At 47.6% G+C, this 17,251-nt stretch overlaps 1 protein-coding gene across 1 annotated transcript in view; it reads left to right on the forward strand.

The window, feature by feature from the left end:
• ERBB3 (erb-b2 receptor tyrosine kinase 3) overlaps window positions 1–17,251 on the forward strand; it is a 132,864-nt gene that overhangs the window by 64,973 nt on the left and 50,640 nt on the right. The window contains exons 4-6 of the mRNA XM_048490667.1: window positions 11,297–11,422; window positions 13,264–13,329; window positions 16,977–17,095. Of these exons, the coding sequence (XP_048346624.1) occupies window positions 11,297–11,422; window positions 13,264–13,329; window positions 16,977–17,095 (311 nt within the window). The remainder of the gene's footprint in view (window positions 1–11,296; window positions 11,423–13,263; window positions 13,330–16,976; window positions 17,096–17,251) is intronic.

A 17,251-nucleotide genomic window follows, 5' to 3' on the forward strand; every position in this document is an offset into this window, starting at 1 on the left:
TCTTTTCTCCTAAGCAAGCAAGCAAGCAGGATTAAAGTTTTAAGGTGGCAGGAGATAGCGTTGAAAGTGAGAGCAAAGCCTCAGAGGAGAGCTGTCTAAGCCATCCATAAAGACATCTCATAGCATGGAGATATAGGAATTGTCCCAGTATCCAGGCGATGACAAGAAAGATCGGATTCCCAGGTGGCCGAGCTTCATTGTCAGGCTTTAACTCTTTCTCTTTCTCCGTGGTTAGCTAGATAAATAGTTGTGCAAAATAAGCCATGCATGTCTGGTGTGCATAAATTACACAGATTGCAGCTGACCTTGGTGCAAAGTCTGGGCACAAGAATTTTGATTTTAAATGTCAAGGCATTTGTTCTTTGGGCAGAGGTACTTCACAGTTGTCTGTTTCTAGCTTACTTTGGGTTAGAGCAGGGGTCTGCAACCTGCGGCTCTCCAGATGTTCATGGACTACAAATTCCATCAGCCCCTGCCCCAGCACGACCAATTGGCCATGCTGGCAGGAGCTGATGGGAACTGTAGTCCATGAACATCTGGAGAGCCGCAGGTTGCAGACCCCTGGGTTAGAGTGTGGTCTAAAATCCCCCTCCCTCTAGTACTGATAGAAGGAATAATTGACCACTTGCTGCCTTTGATAAGCATCAGGATATGCTACTCTTCCTCCTGGCCAGTGGTAAAACTGGCTTGAGACAAGAGGTGCAGAAAAGGTCTCTTTCACTTACCCTGGGCAGCCATTCAGTCCTGCAACCTGTGTAGCCTGTGCTGGCCCTGGAGTTGCCCTTGTTAGTAAGGAAGATGGATAAGGACCAGTGTAACCTAAAGCCAGTAGTGTACTGCTCATGGGGACATGGGGTATCCCATGTCCCCAAATGCATGCCGTTTTGTCACATGGGGGCACCCCCACGATAAAACGGCATGTGCCCGAGCCACCTGCCGCAAAGCCCAGCCCCCCTCCTGGCATTCCTGCAGGCAGGCTCCTGCCCTCCCCAGGCCCTTGGGAGGGAGCCACCCTGCAAGTAGGGGGGGAGTGGGACTCGGCAGTGGTCAACTGCAGCACCTGCCTGGGCTGCCCACTGTGCTGTCCTGCCTTCCCTGCAGGCAAGGAAGGCGGGGTGCTGTAGCGGGCAAGCCGTTCTGCCTCTGCGGTGCCCATCTGAGCTGCTCCTGAGCCCTGCCCTCCCTGTTGACTCCCATATGTAGGGCGTGGGGAGCTGGGCAGGGTGGGGAGGTGGTCCCCGGCCTCTGAGAGCTGCTTTTATAAGCACTGAGACCGGGGGGTGGGGCTTGGGGAGGCATGCCCATGCCCCCAGGGGCAGGGTGGCGGCGTGGTTTCGCCCCCTGAGGCCCTCCCCCCGGCCTCAGTGCTTATAAAAGCAGCTCTCCGAGGCCAGGGACCGCAGTCTCTTCTGGCCTCCCCAGGACTGCTAGCTGGGAGTGGGTCGGAGCCCCGCCCCAGGTGCAGGGGTGGGGCGGCAGCAAGGGGGCGGCAGCGAGGGGGACAGAGCCCCACCCCAGGCACGGGGGTGTGTGTGTGCCCGGAGACAATTTGTCTGTGGGCGCCATTTACCCCCGGTACACCTCTGGTGTATCCTCTGTATATCCTCTGTATATTTTTACAGTTGTGAATTCAGTTTATTTTCTTTTGCACTTGACTTAAACAATGAAGTTTTTAAAGGGAGCATGCTGTCGCCTTCAGTGGCATTATCAGTGGCGTCAGAGAACCTCCTTATATTTTAAAAGGCCTTAAAATTTTAATATAATGCTGCAGTGTTGCAGTGTTAGTTAAGCAGGTTCTCTGAACCCCTAGCTTTCATTTGCAAAAAAAGTGAGTCTCTAGTCTTTTTTTGTCATGGAGATGTAAGGAAAAAGGCAAATCTCTTGGAGGGGAAAGTCTAGAATTTTTTTTTTCTGTACACGAACCCTGGAAATTCAGAGAACCTGCTTAAACTATCATTACAACACTGCAATGTTACATCAATATTTTAGGGTCATTAAAAAATTGAAAGCAGTCGTCTGGGGGGTGGGGGGAAGAGGGAGTGATTTAACAATGACGAGAGTCCAATAATTGAAAACTGGGCTGGAGGTGGCGGTGTGTGTGTGAAAACCAATGTACATATTATGCACTAGCCAAAAAGCTGACTGAGAATGGGCTTCCAGAAAAACATTGTGTAAAAGAGGTCTCAAAAGAACCAGGGGGGGGAAATGGAGGTGGGGGGTGGGTGGGACAGACAGACAGACAGACAAAACACCCCTAAGAAACCAAGTGTAAACTTAAGCTACAAAATTGCATGTGGAAGTCTGGAGATAAACTGGAGCAGTTTGGGGTCCGAACTGACCACAAAAAAAACCCATGTAGAAAAGCCCCAAGAGGCCATGGGTACAGATGCCCTGTGCAGACTTTGTATACTATAATTTGAAATACTGTGTCAAGGCACCCCAACTTCAGTACCCAGTACCATGTGGCCGTATTTCCTTATTTGTACAGAATTACAGAAAACCCACAAGAAGCAGTTTTCAGTGTTACAGAATTAGAAGAGGACTCTGTCGCCCAGCTAGCACAGTCCACAGCATCTAGAGAGGGGATGTTTGTTGAGGCTATTCAGAATGACGGCTGTTGTAAAAAATGAGGCATCTCAACAAAGACACAGTATATGGTTGTTCATCTATCACTGGGCCACAGATGATCTAATAATGCAATCTAACAATGACAACAAAATATCCCCCCATTTCTTTTATATGCTGCTTTGGTCCTTCCCAACTGTATGTGAGGAATGCAAATCTGCATTTAAATATATATGTGTCACACAACTTGGGATATCTGTACACTTATAACAAAAATAATTAGCTGATAGTGAGCTGTTTCGCATAAAACTCAAGGGCCAGGGATTACAAATGGCATTCCCCAGCTTTGTTTCTGCTATTGCTGACCCTCTGTATCAGAGAGAACATCTTTGCTCTTTGATCTAGAGATCTGTCGGTGAAAGTCTAATCGACACAAAGAGTTTATGGATCTCCTCAGCCAATTAGACCTCATGATTTCTCTAACTGCCACTTTATCAGTTCCAAGAAGCAGATTTATGGGCTGTCATATCGTTCTGCGCTGTAATTGGCTGGGTCTGAAGTTGCAGGACAGGGCAGAGGCTAGTAAACAGTGTGGGGTGGGGTTCTAGTTCAAGGTCAAATCCAGCTTCCAGGGGGAGAACGGGATTAGCTGAGAGGACCCTGTAGTTCTGGACTACATGAAATAGGGCTGTCAGCAGAACCAACATCAACTAAATCCTCTGAGACTGATCTCTGAGGCTGCCAGCCTCCCGAAGGAAGCTGAAATTTTCCCAGAATTCTAACTGGCGTCCAAACCCCAGAAATCAGTTACCATGAGGCTGCTCTGGAGAGTGGACTCTATGGAATCACAGCCAAACACTGACCTTCTGGGCTTCACTCAAAAATCTTTAGGAGTTTCTCAAACGACTTGGGAACTTTAGCTGGGAGTCACAGTGGTATTGCGTCTTCCACCTCTCATATGGCTTCTGTCAAGTACGTCAGGTGGGTTGGGGAAATTCCAGGAGATCAGGGGGCAAAGCTTGAGGCGGTGAGGTAAGAGAGTTTGTTGAAGATGTGGTGCCCTTGGCTCCCCAAACGTTTTGAGTCTGTGCGCACTGTTGGACTTCTGACACAGGGTGGTGGGCAGTGTGCACAACTACAGAGTTGCTGCTGCAGGAGGCCAGGCCGACCACGAAATGTAAGGGAGGTCGAGTCAATGAAGAAATATGGGAGAAGAGGCTACAGAGAATGAACTTACTGCTGTTTGTATGACAAAACTATGAAGAAGAAATGGGGGGAGGGAGAAAAGGGGGGGAAAGTATTGTTTGAAAATGTATGAAGAAGGAAATTACTATAAACTGTAAAATTCAAATGATACAATAAAAATTATTTTAAAAAACGAAATGTAAGGGAGGGAGATTATGCTTAACTTTAATATCACCACACAACCTTTATTAGGCATTTGAAATAGAGCGTTACCAGACATTTATAAAGTACAAATCAAGAGTACATTCAAAACTCAGACAGAAAGACTGTATATAGCAGTATACATTACTTAGACAGTTCTGTCACTTGTAAAAGAAATTTTGCTACTTTTTCCAAGAGCATGACATCTGTGTTGTTTAACAGAAGCTCCACAACAGAACAGTCAGAGTCTCTTTCAGATTTGTCTAGGGCCAGCCAAGGAGAGAAATTCTTAATATCCACATATCTCAGACAACCGAGTATAAAGTGAGCAAGAGTCTCCACTTGGTTTTTACAGTGTGGACCAACCCGATCCTGGAGAGGGATGGATAAGCAACGACCCTTTGTAATGGCCGATGGAAAGTATTGGATCTGGCCCTTGTGATAATCCATCTCTGTTGGGGTTCCGTTAATAATTCAAAATATTTGGCTATGTGCCCCTGTTCCGGTATTATTCCGACAGAGGGGTGAACATGATTTATTTGCTTGCCTCAACAAGGTATGGTATTCCTGTTCTAAAAGTCTGCTTTTTAAGGTTCGGAAAATCTCTCTGGGTGACAGCATAGAGAGCGTAACCTTAATAGTTACTGGCTGTTGTGGGTTTTCCGGGCTGTGTGGCCATGGTCTGGTAACTTTTGCCGCTAAAAGTCTCATCCGCATCTATGGCTGGCATCTTCAGACACATGTCACGGTAGGATGTATTGCTCTCCATGGCACGGATAACAGTAACTCTTCAACCTTTAAGGCAGAAGCTCCACTTTGGACAGGGTGCCTTATTAAATGAAAACACTGGGGCACGGTAGTGCCCACTCTTCTGAAAACACTTGGGTGCAACAGAGCCCATAGGTACAATGTCGGGGGCCCCTTTGGAGTTAATCTCCGAAGCTGCCGTTTCATCCAGGGAAATTGATCTCTGTTGTCTGGAGATCAGTTGCAGTTACGAGACATAAAGGCTTATCTGGCAAATTGACCTTACTGATTGGCTCCTTGGATCTTGTTTTATATGCAGTCGTTGCTGGCACTGAGGTTCAGGTCGTAAAGTACCGGGCCTGAATTGGGCGGCATTTCAGCTCAAGTCCCAACCTGAAACCTTACATTAGAGCAAGGCCAGACTTGGGTCCAAATCCTATTCCTTTCTTTGGACCAGAACTGTAGAATGCTCCAGTGGACTTCAGGGAATGGTGTGGCCTTGTGATGATGATGATGATGATGATGATGATGATGATGATGATGATGATGATGATGATGATGATGATGATGATGGAGGAGGAGGAGGAGGAGTTTGGATTTATATCCCCCCTTTCTCTCCTGTAGGAGACTCAAAGGGGCTTACAATCTCCTTGCCCTTCCCCCTTCACAACAAACACCCTGTGAGGTGGGTGGGGCTGAGAGAGCTCCGTAGGGCTGTGACTAGCCCAAGGTCACCCAGCTGGCGTGTGTAGGAGTGTACAGGCTCATCTGAATTCCCCAGATAAGCCTCCACAACTCAAGCGGCAGAGCTGGGAATCAAACCCAGTTCCTCCAGGTCAGAGTGCACCTGCTCTTAGCCACTGCTCTTAGCCACTACGCCACTGCTACGCCTTTAAGGCCTTACGCGGCCTGGGACCATCGTATCTTCGAGACCGCATCACCCCATATGTCCCTGTACGGCCTCTTCGATCAGTTGAGGCCAATCTACTAGTGGTCCCTGGCCCCTCGGTGATGCGGCTGGCCTCCACACGGGCCAGGGCCTTCACAGCTCTGGCTCCGGCCTGGTGGAACGCTCTTCCTCCAACTGTCCGGGCCCTGCGGGACCTTGGTGAGTTCCGCAGGGCCTGTAAGACGGAGCGCTGTCCTCCACTTCGGGCCTTTGAGGAACCGGCCGCTGATGGTGCCCCTTTCCCCTTCATGGCTGGCCTCACCTCATGGCCCTCTACATCTGGGACCTGCCATTCCTCCCTCTTGGGGAGAGGATTTTGAATATGGAGCTGCTGGACGCCATTTATATTTATTATTGTATTTTTATTGTATTTTATTGTATTGTATTTATAAGATTTAGCTTTTACTGTTTTATCACTGCTTTTAAAGATTTAGCCATTTTATGTTATATTATGTTTATTGTTGTACACCGCCCGGAGCCCCTCGGGGATAGGGCGGTATAAAAATCTAATAAATATAAATAAATAAATAAATAAGGAAGGTGCTCCAATCCCTCAATCATACTCGTTGCCCTTCTCTGCACTTTTTCTATCTCTTCTATATCCTTTTTGAGATGTGGTGACCTTTGTGCATTCAGAGAACATCCACAGGGAAATCTACAGCGCATATGTTCTGTGTGGTATAGTGGTTAAGAACAGGTGGATTCTAATCTGGAGAACCGGGTTTTGATTCTCCACTCCTCCACCTGAGTGGCAGAGGCTTATCTGGTGAACCAGATGTGTTTCCGCACTCCTACATTCCTGCTGGGTGACCTTCGGCTAGTCAGAGTTCTGTCAGAACTCTCTCAACCCCACCTACCTCACAAGGGGTCTGTTGTGGGGAGAGGAAGGGAAAGGAGTGGGTAAGCCACCTTGAGTCTCCTTGCAGGAGAAAAAGGTGGGATATAAATCCAAACTCTTCTTCTTCTTCTGCATGTGCAATTGAGGACCCCGCTTTTTGCAGCATTCCTGTTTTCCGGGAAGTTTACAAAGACTCGCGTGCTACTCGGCGCAGACTTTCCATTGAATGTGTGGAGCTTAACAGTGAGGCCAGCGGGCTCCACCCTCTATCCCTTTACAACCATTCATGGCATGTATTCACTGTCCTAGCCAGCATTGCCACAGGATCAAGCCTGAAGTCTTCCTGAGTGATGGGTAGGAGACCTGAAGGATGTTTGTAGATTAGAGTTCCCGAGGATCTTGTCAGTGGAGTAAAAATGGAGGCAGGCAACCAGCCCGTGAGTCAAGTTTGAGCACGTCGCAGGTTCCTGCCTCATCCAACCTGTTTGGTTGCTAGCACTGTTGTTGTTGCACTGCTCTGGTCTCAAAAGACAACACCTGTTTATCAGCTTTCCTATCGCTTGATCTTTGTTTTGGCTGACAGAACAATCCTTGGCTGGGGAGAAATGGTTTTTCGGAATTGCCTGAGTGACACCCCCCGCCACGTGAACGTGCCTTTGGCATCTCGTTGCTCGTCCTCGAACTCGGAATGCGCTTCGTGCCATTAGTGGTATGTTAAATACTGCGCTGGAATGCAGACGTGCTGAGCTCCTTGCCTGAAGGATTTCCAGTCTACTGTGGGAAGAAGTTAGGGACTGACAACAAGTAGTAAAAAAGAGGAGGGCCAAATAGCAGTGCCCCTGGATATTTTGCTCAGCATACAAGACTGACTGCCAGTCCCCTATAGAATAGCTAGCACAGGGGGCGGCAACCTTTACCACCCAAATTGCCATTTGGACCTGTTTTCCACGGCCCCGAAGATCTACCGAGCCGGAGAGGTGGCTCCGAACGGAGCCGCCTCCAGTTCGGCCCCTCCACTCACCTTTCCTTCCAGTGCTGGGAGGCGGAGACACCAGGCAGAGAAACCCCCTCTGCCTGATGGAGCAGGCAGCCACCTGCTCCGTGGGGCAGAGGGGGGATGGCTGCTGAGGGGATGGCAGAGGGGGGATGGCGGCTGCTCTGGAAGGACCTCCAGGGGTCAGAGGGCAGCGTGAGCGTGTCCCTCCAGCCCTCCAGAGCAGTGTTGGAAGGAGAGGTGAGTGGAGGGGACACGAAAAGTGGCACTCTCATGCATGGAGCCACCTCCGGTTCGGCCCCTCCACTCACCTTTCCTTCCAGCACTGCTCTGGAGGGCTGGAGGGACATGCCCACTCTACCCTCCAACCTCCAGCCACGCAGAGCCGCAGTATAAGGCTGAAAGAGCCGCATGCGGCTCCGGAGCCGCAGGTTGCAGCCCCCGGATCTAGCAGATCTGGGAGCAGGAAGTGGGGAGCAAGGAGGAACTAAAGGTAAGGGCCAACTAATGGGACAGTCATACCTGAATCGAGATCTAGGATTGCCAACAGTGGCTGGGAAAATCTCTGGCGATTTGGGAGCAGTGCTGATGGAGTTCGAGGAAGGCGCTGGGGATGTGATGTCATTTGAGGAAGGCACATGGATATGATGTCATATTCGAATCAAAAGTCCGCTTTCCCCATCTCTTTCCTCTCACCAAAATTCTATTTTTATATTTCAATTTCCTGCCTCATATCACTCAACCAAAAAAAAAAATCCATCTCAGACTTGTATTCAGGTTTTTCTCAACGCCAAGGTGAAAAGTCCAGTCTGAAGATCCATAGCAGGATGCCAGCCGACACCAGTCTCATCCTCTCCAGCTCCCAGCCAGCTTCTAGCCTTTAGTGACTGTCAATCATTTCTCCATGGTACACCAGAGCCTGGACTCTCTCTAGCCACTCTAGGGTTTCCAGTTCTAGAGTCTGTGGTTCACGCATAGAACTTATGTCTGTAGCTTGCTGATCAGTTATCATTCTGAGGAGCCTCTAGGTCACACTTGGAGGTTTGCACCCCTAGATTTACGACAAGTGTTTTCCAGTCTTAGTTGCGTGGGGTGGAGGCCGCAGTAGGGCTGGAAGATTTTACTTTGTTGATCCTACAAGGTCAGAAGACTAGGCTTCTAGTATGTATACCTGGCCTGACCAAACTAGAGATTTCCTAGCATCTGCTATTTATAGACACTGACATCGTCCCTGGGCTTGTTCTGTTCTTGAAGAGGGTTAAGAGACCTGACCTTACGACCCAGATAATTCAGTGGGGCTCCATGAGTCCATGAGAATAAGCCCTCTGCTGGTGAAGACTCGCAAGTTCTTCTAACTCTGACGGCTAAGCAGCCTGCTCGTGCAGCAGGTTCAATATACAGTGGAACCTCGGTTTTTATTGCCTTCGGTTTTCATCGGTTTCGGTTTTCATCGATTTTTTCAGTGAGAAATTTGTCTCAGTTTTCATCGACGGTTGCCTGGAAGTTTTCACTCAGATTTTGCAGTAAGGTGCAGGGGTTTGTGTGGAGAAAAACTCACCCGGATTAAAGCTGTGGTGAGTATCGCGGTTCGCAACACTTGTTTAATGACAATGTCTTGCCCCCTTTCAGACAAATCTTAAAGAGGCGTCAGAAACAGGCCTCTTTGGACAGCTTTCTGGCGCGACATTGGTCCACTGGCTCTGAAGCTGGTCCTAGTGTTATTGTTTGTTACTGTTTTCAGCATTAAACACTATGTTTATTCACCAAAAAAATGAGTTTTGGTATGTTTTTGGGAGTGCCTAGAATAGATTAATTGGATTGACATTGATTCCTATGGAAAAGTTTGCCTCGGTTTTCATCGGTTTTGGTTTTCATCGATTCTTTTCGGACGGATTACCAACGAAAACCGAGGTTCCACTGTACCTCTTGCGGCAGAATTTGGTGGAGAAGATTAAAGAAGCAGAAGATTGCTTGATAAAGGCGCAGAAATGACCGTGGGACAAGAGAAGATAGGGTGTTAACGTTGGAGGGGGGAGGGAATGAATAAGAGGATAAATAGTAGCCTCATGGTGGGGAGGAATATATATCCGATCTGTAGGAGAGTTCATTGGTTTTCACAAAGAAGGCATACCTGTTCCTTCTCATGATTCCACAGAAAGACTTGAAAACAAGACCTTGGAAGTTGTTAAATGGGTCTTTTATGATACTGCTGTGCCTAAGGAGCGGAGTGTGGCTGGTCCCAGTTTCAATATACAAAGCAATTGAGTGCAGCGTCCACTAAACCTTTGTTTATACCTTTGGGATATAAATAATTTGGGCTATAAATAATTTGATTTGATATTGACTGACTTACCAGAACGGATGTAAAATAGATACAACAGGGTTTTCACATTTACGTTTGCATGGACTTTGGAACAAAAAGTTGAATGAACAAAGAAGTTGTTATTATGGATGGATATTTATGAAATGCGAATTGACAAAAAAGAACATATTGTATGTTTGTGAGTTTGTGAATGATCACCTACTTTAGATCATTGCAGCTGGAGTGCATTGGGTGGTTTTTTGTTATTGGTCCCAGTTTCAAGCCATAGCCACTCCAGTTAAAAGAATCAGGCAGCAGGTGATGATCTATGCTTGATACCCTACACAGCCACTACCAGTCTAAGTAGACAGTATAGACCAGTGGTGGCGAACCTTTGCTGGCAGGGGCTGATGGGAATTGTAATCCATAACATCTGGAGTGCCAAAGGTTTGCCACCACGGGTATAGACCTTAATGGACCACTAATGTGATTCAGTAGTTACCCCTTCTACTTTGCTGGGGTTAGGGGCACAGTGCCCTCTGCAAACTGGAAATCTGCGTTAAAGAAATTGGCCCTCCGTATCAGAGAATATGTCTGAATATTTCCTTTTTCTTTCCTTTTAACTTTTGAAAAGAAATGGTGTATATTTATGGTGTTTAAAAAGATAGAAATATGTCAATGTTATACAATACTATACATATAGGGTGCTGTGGAACATTGTATGGTGCCAGAAGTATAGTAGCATTTTCTCCTCAACATTTCGGCTTGGGAGCCTGTGGCTTTGGCATCTTCAGAGATCCTCTGAAGATGCCAGCCACAGATGCAGGCAAAACGTCAGGAGAGAATGCTGCCAGAACACGGCCATACAGCCTGGAAACCACACAGCACCCCAGTGATTCCAGCCGAGAAAACCTTTGACAATGCTATACATATATTTTGTGCATTTCAGAGTTTCTTAACTTTTCCCCTGTTGTCTGTATTTTCTGCAAAACTTCCCCCAAATTCCCATTTAATTTCTTAAGAAGGAGAAGAAGAAGAAGAAGAAGAAGAAGAGTTTGGATTTATATCCCCCCTTTCTCTCCTGCAGGAGACTCAAAGGGGCTGACAATCTCCTTGCCCTTCCCCTCTCACAACAAACACCCTGTGAGGTTGGTGGGGCTGAGAGAGCTCCGAGAAGCTGTGACTAGCCCAAGGTCACCCAGCTGGCGTGTGTGGGAGTGTACAGGCTACTCTGAATTCCCCAGATAAGCCTCCACAGCTCAGGCGGCAGAGCTGGGAATCAAACCCGGTTCCTCCAGATTAGATACACGAGCTCTTAACCTCCTACGCCACTGCTGCTCCAACCCACAGTATATCAAAACCGTGATAAAGTCACAGCGTGGAAGGGTTAAGGCAGGTTCATAAGTGAATTTCAGTTTAAGCTTTTATGAGGCGCACAGCCCACTTTTTCGGGTACATGATTTTGTGTCTCATAAATATTGGAACGTGATCGTGGCTGCCTGTTTTGCTTTTCAGAAATCCTTTCCGGGAGTGTCTACATTGAGAGGAACAAGCAGCTTTGCTATGTGGATACAATCAATTGGAGAGACATCATCCGGGACCCGGCTTTTGAGCCAGATGTCAAAGACAATGGGGACTATTGTGAGTGCTGACATGTGTGCGTGTGTTTGCATGGCTATAATGTTGCCAACTCCAGGTTGGGGAATTCCTGGAGATTTGGGGGTAGAGTCTGGGGAGAGTTGAATTTGGAGAAAGGAGAGACCTCAGCAGAATACGACATCATAGAGTTCACCTTCAAATCATCCATTTTCTCCAGGGGAACTGATCGCTGTGGTTTGTAGATCAGTTGTAATTCCCAGACATCTGTCGGCACTACCTGAAGGCTGGCAATCTAAGGCTGATTCCGCATGGGCCAAAAACAGCAGTGTGAAAACGGTGTGAAAACGGTGTAAAAGGGTTTAAAACGGTGTAAAAGGGTTTATACCGTTTTCACACCGCTGTTTTTGTCCCATGCAGAATCAGCCTAAAATACTTACCTTTCAGTGCCCAACAAGCTTAAACTGGCCTGGTCTCTTCCGGCGTTTTCGGCTTTTACGACTGTGGGTTTTGTGCTTGGAGTTTGCTTGGGAGACAGTCCCTTTGGCGACATGGAAAGGCCGAATGGGACTATATATGTCCTCCCAATCTTTATCTCTTTTCCCTTTTAGACAATCCCACCTCACTTCAAGAGCCTCGAATTTGTGGCTTCTTCTGTCAGTCTTGTTGAGCCTTTAGACCAGGGGTGGCCAACCTATGGCGCTCCAGATGTTCATGGACTGCAATTCCCATCAGCCCCTGCCAGCATGGCCAATTGGCCATGCTAGCAGGGGCTGATGGGAATTGCAGTCCATGAACATCTGGAGTGCCACAGGGTGGCCACCACTGCTTAGACTCTTCAGGAATTTTGAGAATAAGGAGTCAGTACTACCATAAAATGGCTACCATGGGGTTGCTGGGGTCAGTCAGCAAGTATTGGGAGGCTGCAAACCAAGAATTTCCCCGATGATGCAGGCCGCTCTTTCTGAATGGGTGCCTCCCAAAGATTTCTAATGCTGGCACTCCTGTTCCCTCCTCAGAGACCTTCACTGATTAGACGTTGGCATTCTGCCCCACAGTGAACATATTGTTCTGATGCCATTAGAGCTGCATCACCGGACATCTTAGGCTCCCTGCAGTTTGTGAATGTTGTGTTTAGCTCCTTCTGGGATGCTGCAGTCAAAAAGCAAGGTGAAGGCGGCCTGTTTTATTTCTTTAATATCGATATTGATTATGTTGATATTATTGAGGCTGCTTTTCATTACGTTTGCATTTTTAAGGAGAAGTCGGCAATGAATTCCTGAGAGAAGTGGGAAGGGGGAACCTTCCCCTCCCTTAGGGATCCACGGCTGACTTCTCCCTAAAAAATGCAAAAGCAATGAAAAGCAGCAATATCATTATTACCTTTAAAAGGTAACATCTTGCCTTTTGAATGGGGGCAGTCAGCCACGATAGTGGCTGCACGGCAGACAGTGGGGCTCTTCCTCTTGTTTAAGCAGGGAAATGCAGGGAGACCCACTGTGAAGGGACTGCGGGTCTAGCAGTGCCGCAGAAAGCACAAAGTGGGAGCTACGTTGGAAAAGGCATGGGCTTGAGCGGATTCCAGGGACATCACCTTAAGTGGAGGCATGACTTGCCCAAGCCCACTCAGAGAATTTCATCATTGTGGAGCGATGAGAATCCAGGACTTCTCTGTAAAATTCCAATATTCTATCCACAAGGTCACACAAATTCAAACTGAACAACACCTAAACTTTCTAAAATGGTATTTGCGTGGAGCGACAGAGAGACATTTTAAGAAACGGGAAGATCACAGAGCAAATAGGGTGTCATGCGTGGTAAGCTTACTTTGACCTAATGCACTCGTTACCTCTGCCTAATGCACTGTTCTTTTCCCACATCAACAGGCCCTCCCTGTCATGAGAACTGCAATGGGCGCTGCTGGGGTCCTGGTCCTGATGACTGTCAAAAATGTGAGCATCGCAGTGATCTTGTGTGTGGTCTATGAGTCAAAAGGCCCTGGAAAGAGTTCAGAAGGGCCTGAATCATCTGACACTTGGCATGTGTTCAGAGGCGTAGCTACAAGAGGGATGGGGGGTGCGCGTCACACTGGGCTCGCGCCTGGGGGGGGGGCGCAAAAATTTCAGGTTTGTTTTTTGTATTTTTTAGTGTTTTTCAGTTTTTGGCCTGCACCAGAATTTCAGGGAGTTTTCAGGGGACTCTGATGATGCCACCCAAGTTAGCTGAGTTTTGGTTCTGAGGGTCCAAAGTTATGGACTCCCAAAGGGGGTGCCCCATCCCCATTGTTTCCAATGGGAGCTTATAGGAGATGGGGGGCCTACACCTTTGAGGGTCCATAACTTTGGACCCCCTGAACCAAACTTCACCTGGCTGGTATCATCAGGAGAGTCTCCTAAAGATACCCTGAAATTGTGATGCTGCTAGCCTAAAAACTGCGCCCTTGTCAGGCTGAAAACGGTAAAAAACACTAAAAAATACAAAAAACAAAAACAAACATTGGAGGGCAGCAAAACTGAGATTTTGCGCTGGGCTCCGTTTTCCCTAGCTAAGTCTTCATGTATTAAATGGCCAGAATTCAGAAATTGAAAAGAAAAAAGGGTGGTGCCTGTTTTAGTGGTTCTGTCTGCATGGTGATACTAGATATTGTAGTGTGTTAATAAGTAACTACCCGTTTAACAGCCAAAGTGGTGGTGCAGAGGTCAGTAGAGCAGAAAGAACTCCAGTGGGATGAAATGAGACTCAGGAGCTGAATTGTTTGTGCTGTAAATAAGACCATTTCAAAATCAAGATTTCCCCTCAAATTCAAGACCTTCGTTCACAAGTTCCCAGATTATCTTACCTCCTTTGCTCAGAATCATTAATTTAGTTATGACATTCAAGTCGGGTTGCCAGTTCTGGCCGGGGAAATTCCTGCAGATTTGGGGGTAGTACTTGTGGAGGGCAGAGTCTGGGGTAGTAACTCACTGGAGATGTATGCCATAAAGTCTGTTCTCTGAAGTGACCATTTCCTTTAGTGGGACTGACCTCTAGTGCGGAGATAATTTGTAATGCCAGGGGAACTCCAGGCCTCACAAGGAGGGTGGCAACTATATCTTTACTCCACACATGCATTGGAAACAGACATACTTGCCATAGTAACCTCCCACCTCAGTGGAGCATTGGGAGCAAACCCAGGGAGGGGTCATGTTGTATGATCCTGTGATATCACTTCTGGATGAGTGATGTCATGGCATCACACTGCTCTAAAAATGCTTCCCATCTCTCTAGTAAAAACCGTGGAGGGTCGGAGGTTTCCTTGGTGCTGCATGATACTGTGACATCACTTCTAGAAGTGACGTCAGAGTGTCATGTGCCTTCATTTCCACCTATCTCTGTCCCCCCAAATGCTCCTGCATCCAAAAGTCTCCCAGATGTCAGCCCTAAATGGAAGTATATAGGAAGGGAAGGTGGCTTTCCCCCTGCTGTTAAACCTTCCTCATTACGAACGTTTAGCATAATTATGCTGCTATCCTAAAGCAGACTTGCACACCTTTCTTAATCCATTACATCAATGGACTGAGAAGGATGTAATTTTTGCTTATGATGGCACAGTTTTGGACATATTAAATATGTCTGGCTGGCAGTGAGAGAAATGCATTGAGGGATTGTCCTGTTTACATCTCAGGGCAGGGGTGGGGTTAGGGTTAAGGGACCTAAACTGTCCTCTTCTGGGCTTTACCTCACTGTGCATCATTTATTTTCAGTTCTTTCCTTCCACCCCAGGGGTCTGCAACCTGTGGCTCTCCAGATGTTCATGGACTACAAATCCCTGAAGGGAATTGTAGTCCATGAACAACTGGAGAGCCACCCCTGTTCTAGCCTAACCCACTTCCCGTATTGCAGCCAAGCTGGGAGACAAAAATCAATAAAGCAGAAGAACAGAGCAAATACAGGCTGGCTTCCCTTTACCCATCTGCTTTATTTTTGTTAAAAATGGAAGGTAGATCACAGCTGTACACACGAATGGATAGACATAGGTACAATTGTGAATTGTACCATCCCATCTAGGCACACCGTTCTTACTCATTCGGTGACTCATGATTCAGGCATCTTTCTTTGAGCCAATTCCTCTGCTGCTGAGAGATCCCGTTTTCCCAGTATTAGTTATTGCTGCATTTTGTTTCCGGGGACATGCGGTTCTTCCCCCATATATCAGCTCCACTGCATTTTTGATTGCTACATGGAATGTGGTTGGAGGAGAATTAAGGGCAAACTTGTCTGCCTTCTGTTCTTCATTTGTGAAGGACAGCATAACTCCTCACTGCCTCTTGTGAGCTCCCAAAGGCACCTGGTGGGCCACTGCGAGTAGCAGAATGCTGGACTAGATGGACTCTGGTCTGATCCAGCAGGCTAGTTCTCATGTTCTTGTGTGGGTGTAAAGTGCTGTCAAGGCTCAGCCAACATACGGCAACCGAGTAGGGTTTTCAAGGCGAGAGACCTTCAGTTGTGGTTTGCCAATGCCTTCACCTGCATAACGACGCTGGAATTCCTTGGAGGTCTCCCATCCAAATACTAACCAGAGCGGACCCTGCTTAGCTTCTGAGGTCTCATGAAATGAGGCTAGTCTGGGCCATCCAGGTTAGGGCTCACAGCCTCTTTCCTGTGTTTAAATATCCTTTCTTGCTGTACCCAATGCCACAGTTCTCACCCAGTGTCAGAAAGCTACACATACATGTGCCATATTGGCATGCCAGGAACGTCTCCTTGACTGTAAATTTTTTTTGTTGCATATTTATTTGCTATCTTCAACGTTCTGATTGGCGTTAACTGAGTGCAGAAGTCCTCAACTGGTTTCCCTTGAAAACAAAAATTGTGAATTGTAGAATTCACAATTGTGAATTCTAGAATTATGAATTGTAGAATTATGTGGAATTCATAATGCGGCTTGCGCTTGGAATAGGGTTGGAATGGTGATCATGATAGGGATCAAATGCAGTGGGATAGCTAGGGGAATGGGGGGGGGGGGGGCTGGAGCCCCGGGCTCCAGTTCCTGGAAGTGCATTGCAGGGCCACGCTTCCTCTTGCAACTGCTCCTGATCCGAACTCTGTGTGCAGTTTAGGAGGAGGAGGAGGAGGAGGAGGAGATGGCAGCTCACCCCGCCCTCAATCTCCACATGAAAATTGGAGAGGGGGTGAACCTGGTTGGCCCTCCTGATCTCCATATGGATATTGGAGTCAGGGCAAGCCCTGCTCACCCGTGTTCAACTGTGCTTCGATCCTGACCTCCAGGAGAGAGTCAGGGTGTAGCTGCGGGGGGAGGGGGGTGTAGTGCCCAGGGTGAGCCTTGAGCACCGTTCAGTAAAGCTAAATCCCTGATCAAATGGCCTCAACTTACACACTCAACTCTGGGCAAGTATACGGCATTCAGTATCCCATAATACAGGCTCTGTCTACACAATAAATGGATAGGGCCTATGTAACAGGGTACCGAACGTCATATACTTGCCCGGAGTTTCCAGGGTGGAAGTGGGGAGGGGGTTAGCTGCCCTTTTCAGCAGGGAGGACCAGATTCTGACTCAAACACCTTCTCACCAATAATTTATTTTTCCTTCTGCCACAGTGACCAAGAGCATCTGCGCCCCTCAGTGTAACGGACGTTGCTTTGGCCCTAACCCCAATGAGTGTTGCCACGGCGAATGTGCAGGAGGATGCACCGGGCCAAGCAAGACACAGTGCTTTGTATGTAACTTATCTCCTTGTCTGGCTTTCTGTGGGGACAATGTTGCGGGTTCGGGATGGGTCAAAGAAAGGGTTGGAGCGTAAAGGAGATGTACTTGAATGGAGAGATGCACAAGGTTTGTGCAGGGAAACAGTTGCTGTACTGAGCCTTGCGTT

Source organism: Sphaerodactylus townsendi, linkage group LG03 (assembly GCF_021028975.2).
Source record: "Sphaerodactylus townsendi isolate TG3544 linkage group LG03, MPM_Stown_v2.3, whole genome shotgun sequence".
Taxonomy (NCBI): Eukaryota; Metazoa; Chordata; class Lepidosauria; order Squamata; family Sphaerodactylidae; genus Sphaerodactylus; species Sphaerodactylus townsendi.